This window comes from Echinops telfairi, unplaced genomic scaffold (genome assembly GCF_000313985.2).
Source record: "Echinops telfairi isolate 266 unplaced genomic scaffold, ASM31398v2 ScPeMD7_655;HRSCAF=1070, whole genome shotgun sequence".
Lineage (NCBI taxonomy): Eukaryota > Metazoa > Chordata > Mammalia > Afrosoricida > Tenrecidae > Echinops > Echinops telfairi.
In genome coordinates, this window is record NW_022104553.1 from 33,798,752 (window position 1) to 33,801,236 (window position 2,485).

Genomic DNA, 2,485 nt, shown 5'->3' on the forward strand with positions numbered 1-2,485 from the left:
GGCTTGTACCAGAGGCGGAGCCCAAGCACAGTGAGAGCGAGTCACGCGGCCCCTAGGAAACCTTAGGGGGAGGAGCTAGCATGACGGACAGCCCAGGGATGTGGCTTGTACGTACGGGGCGTGGCGGGCTCCCGAGGGCGGGCCCAAAGGACAGGAGCAGCAGCAAGCAGCGGGGTCCCACCAGAAAACAACCGAGTGGGGAGGCGGGGGCCCCTCCCATCCCGGAAAAGGCGGGCCCTCACGATGACGGACAGCAAAGGGGGACGCGCCGCGCGGGGCCTCACCTGGCTGAAAGTCGGTTTGTTGTGAAGCCGCGAGCACCGGTCCCCGTGCCGGCAGGCCCCGATCTTAAAGTAAAAAGAGCAGTTAACCCTGGAAGAGGGGCAAAGACAGAGGTGAACCGAGGCTCGGGGAGACCGGGCAGCCCAGAAACACCGGCCCAAGCCGCTCAGCCACCAGGGACCCACACGCCCCGTCCCCAGCCGCCCCGAGGGGCCCACTGCCTACGCCTGTCCTCACTTGTCCTTCTCAGTCCCGAATATCGAAGCTAAGTATTCAGCCATTTTCACCCGAACCCTCCAGCCCCGCTAGCTGCGACGTCACTTCCGCTCCCGGGGAGCGCCGGGAAATGTAGTTCGTGGGTGCCTCGGGGCGCTTCTCCGGGGCTCGGAGACGCCTTAGGGCGCTCGCGTTGGGGAGCGCGTCGCCCTCCGCGCGCAACGGCGGAGCTGCTCCGACTGCGCAGCCGTGCGGCGTGGGCTCAGACCCCCCACCCTCCCTTTGCTGGAAAACGAAACGACTACAAGCCCCAGGGACACCCGCGACGGCGCCTGCGGAAGTCTGAGGTGGAAACGAGCCAGAGCATCGCTTGGGAAGAAGCAGGGTTTCACGCCTCGGGTGAGTTGTGGGCGATTTCGCGCACCCCAGTAACACAGAGCAGGTCCCAGCCTAGTCAGCTCGCTGGTGCGGGCGGGGGATGTCCTCCTTCTCCGCAAAGCCACCGCTGAGTTTGTCGCCGTTTTGACACGATGGACAAAGGCGTGGCCATTCGCGGCTCTTGCACACCTGTCTTGCAGGGGTCCAGGCGTGGGTCTTATCCCGCAGGCCCTTGGACAACTCTGCACGGGAGCAACTATGAACTTGGAGCGAGTGTCCAACGAGGAGAAGCTGAACCTGTGCCGGAAGTACTACCTGGGTAAGAGCTGGTCGTCTTGGGGTGCAGGAGACCAGAGCTAGGGGGCCGGACCGGCAAACCTGCGGAGAAGGGCCTGGGAGCCTGGCCACACGGGTCTAAAGTGTTCAGTGGCAGGGGACACGGAGTCCTGGGTCTGAAGGCCTGCTTTCTGAGGGCTCCTGGGTCTGATGGGACAGGAGCTTGGAGCACCTGTGTCCCTGGAGGGAGGAGTCACAAGGAGTAGGATCCAGTCCTGGAAGGAGCGGTCCAGGGGATTGGACTCCGGGGGCCTAGGAAGGAGAGTGTCGGAGAATGAACTCCGCTTCCTGAGGAAGGAGTGACGGAGGAATCCGATTTCTGGATTCCAGGAGGAAACCGGGATTCGTGAGCCCTTGACCTTAGAGATCTCCATGCGAAGGTGAGAGAGGACCTCGACAACAGCTCTCATTGGAGCCTGGAGGATAACGAGGAAGGTGCTAATTGACGCCTGATGACCTGCCTCCTTTTCCCTCTAGGCGGCTTTGCTTTCCTGCCGTTCCTGTGGTTGGTCAACATCTTCTGGTTCTTCCGGGAGGCCTTCCTCGCCCCGCCCTACACGGAGCAGAGCCAGATCAAGGGCTGTGAGTGTGGGAGGCTAGAGGAAGGGAATCCGCAGATGGAGGGAGGGGGACGCTGGAGTGGGAGGGCATGATGGAGGGTCCAGAAGTTTGGAACTCTGTTGAAGAGAGGAAAAAGCTGCCTTAGGGGAACCCAGAGAGCAGCCCGACTCTTTTACCACCTTACAGATGTCTGGCGCTCAGCTGTGGGCTTCCTCTTGTGGGTAATTGTACTCACCACCTGGATCACTATCTTCCAGATCTACCGGCCCCGTTGGGGAGCCCTTGGGGACTACCTGTCCTTCACCATACCTCTGGGCACCCCCTGAGGCTTCCTTCATAGGCCTGGGTGGGGGGGAGGGGTCGGCTTATTCTCCCAGGATGGATTCTTCCACTCAAGGCTCACCCTTGAACCCACTAAGACTTCTTCTCTCCCGTGATTTTGGCTGATATCCCACAATAAACAGCTCTGATTCTCAATATTGACTTCCTGGTTTGGGGGTGGGGTGGGGTGGGGTAGAAAGAGAAGATGACGGTTAATATTCAGAAACTTGGATTGAGTGCTTGCTTTGTGCTTTGCACACCTGTGCCTGTTTCCCCTGAATGTCATTCACGATCCTCAGAAATAGGACTCTTTTCTCATCAGGAGCACTCTTTCTCAGATGAAGAGCCACAGAAAGGATAGGGCTTCGATATCTAAGGGCTGTTAGCCCTC

At 60.0% G+C, this 2,485-nt stretch overlaps 2 protein-coding genes across 4 annotated transcripts in view; one reads left to right on the forward strand and one right to left on the reverse strand.

Annotated features, from left to right (window-relative positions):
- U2AF1L4 (U2 small nuclear RNA auxiliary factor 1 like 4) overlaps window positions 1-627 on the reverse strand; it is a 4,842-nt gene extending 4,215 nt beyond the window's left edge. The window contains exons 1-2 of one of the 3 annotated variants that reach the window (XM_045292980.1): window positions 520-627; window positions 285-372 (exon numbers count right to left, since the gene is read on the reverse strand). In XM_045292980.1, the coding sequence (XP_045148915.1) occupies window positions 285-372; window positions 520-563 (132 nt within the window). In that variant the 5' untranslated portion in view covers window positions 564-627. The remainder of the gene's footprint in view (window positions 1-284; window positions 373-519) is intronic. The other 2 variants (XM_045292979.1, XM_045292978.1) reach the window with 2 other exon arrangements.
- Window positions 628-800: 173 nt separating this feature from the next.
- Window positions 801-2,250, forward strand: PSENEN (presenilin enhancer, gamma-secretase subunit). The gene is made up of 4 exons (XM_004715799.2): window positions 801-897; window positions 1,077-1,195; window positions 1,690-1,794; window positions 1,960-2,250. The coding sequence occupies exons 2-4, from the start codon at window positions 1,135-1,137 to the stop codon at window positions 2,097-2,099; spliced, it is 306 nt and encodes a 101-aa protein (XP_004715856.1). The 5' UTR covers window positions 801-897; window positions 1,077-1,134; the 3' UTR covers window positions 2,100-2,250.
- The last annotated feature ends 235 nt before the right edge of the window (window positions 2,251-2,485 follow it).

What these genes read in the sequence shown, in the direction of transcription:
- PSENEN (XM_004715799.2), top strand. Translation starts at nt 1,135, where the DNA reads ATGAACTTGGAGCGAGTGTCCAACGAGGAGAAGCTGAACCTGTGCCGG. An exon ending in GTGCCGGAAGTACTACCTGG is followed by an intron (nt 1,196 to 1,689) that starts GTAAGAGCTGGT and finishes TTTTCCCTCTAG; the next exon opens with GCGGCTTTGCTTTCCTGCCG. An exon ending in GCAGAGCCAGATCAAGGGCT is followed by an intron (nt 1,795 to 1,959) that starts GTGAGTGTGGGA and finishes ACCACCTTACAG; the next exon opens with ATGTCTGGCGCTCAGCTGTG.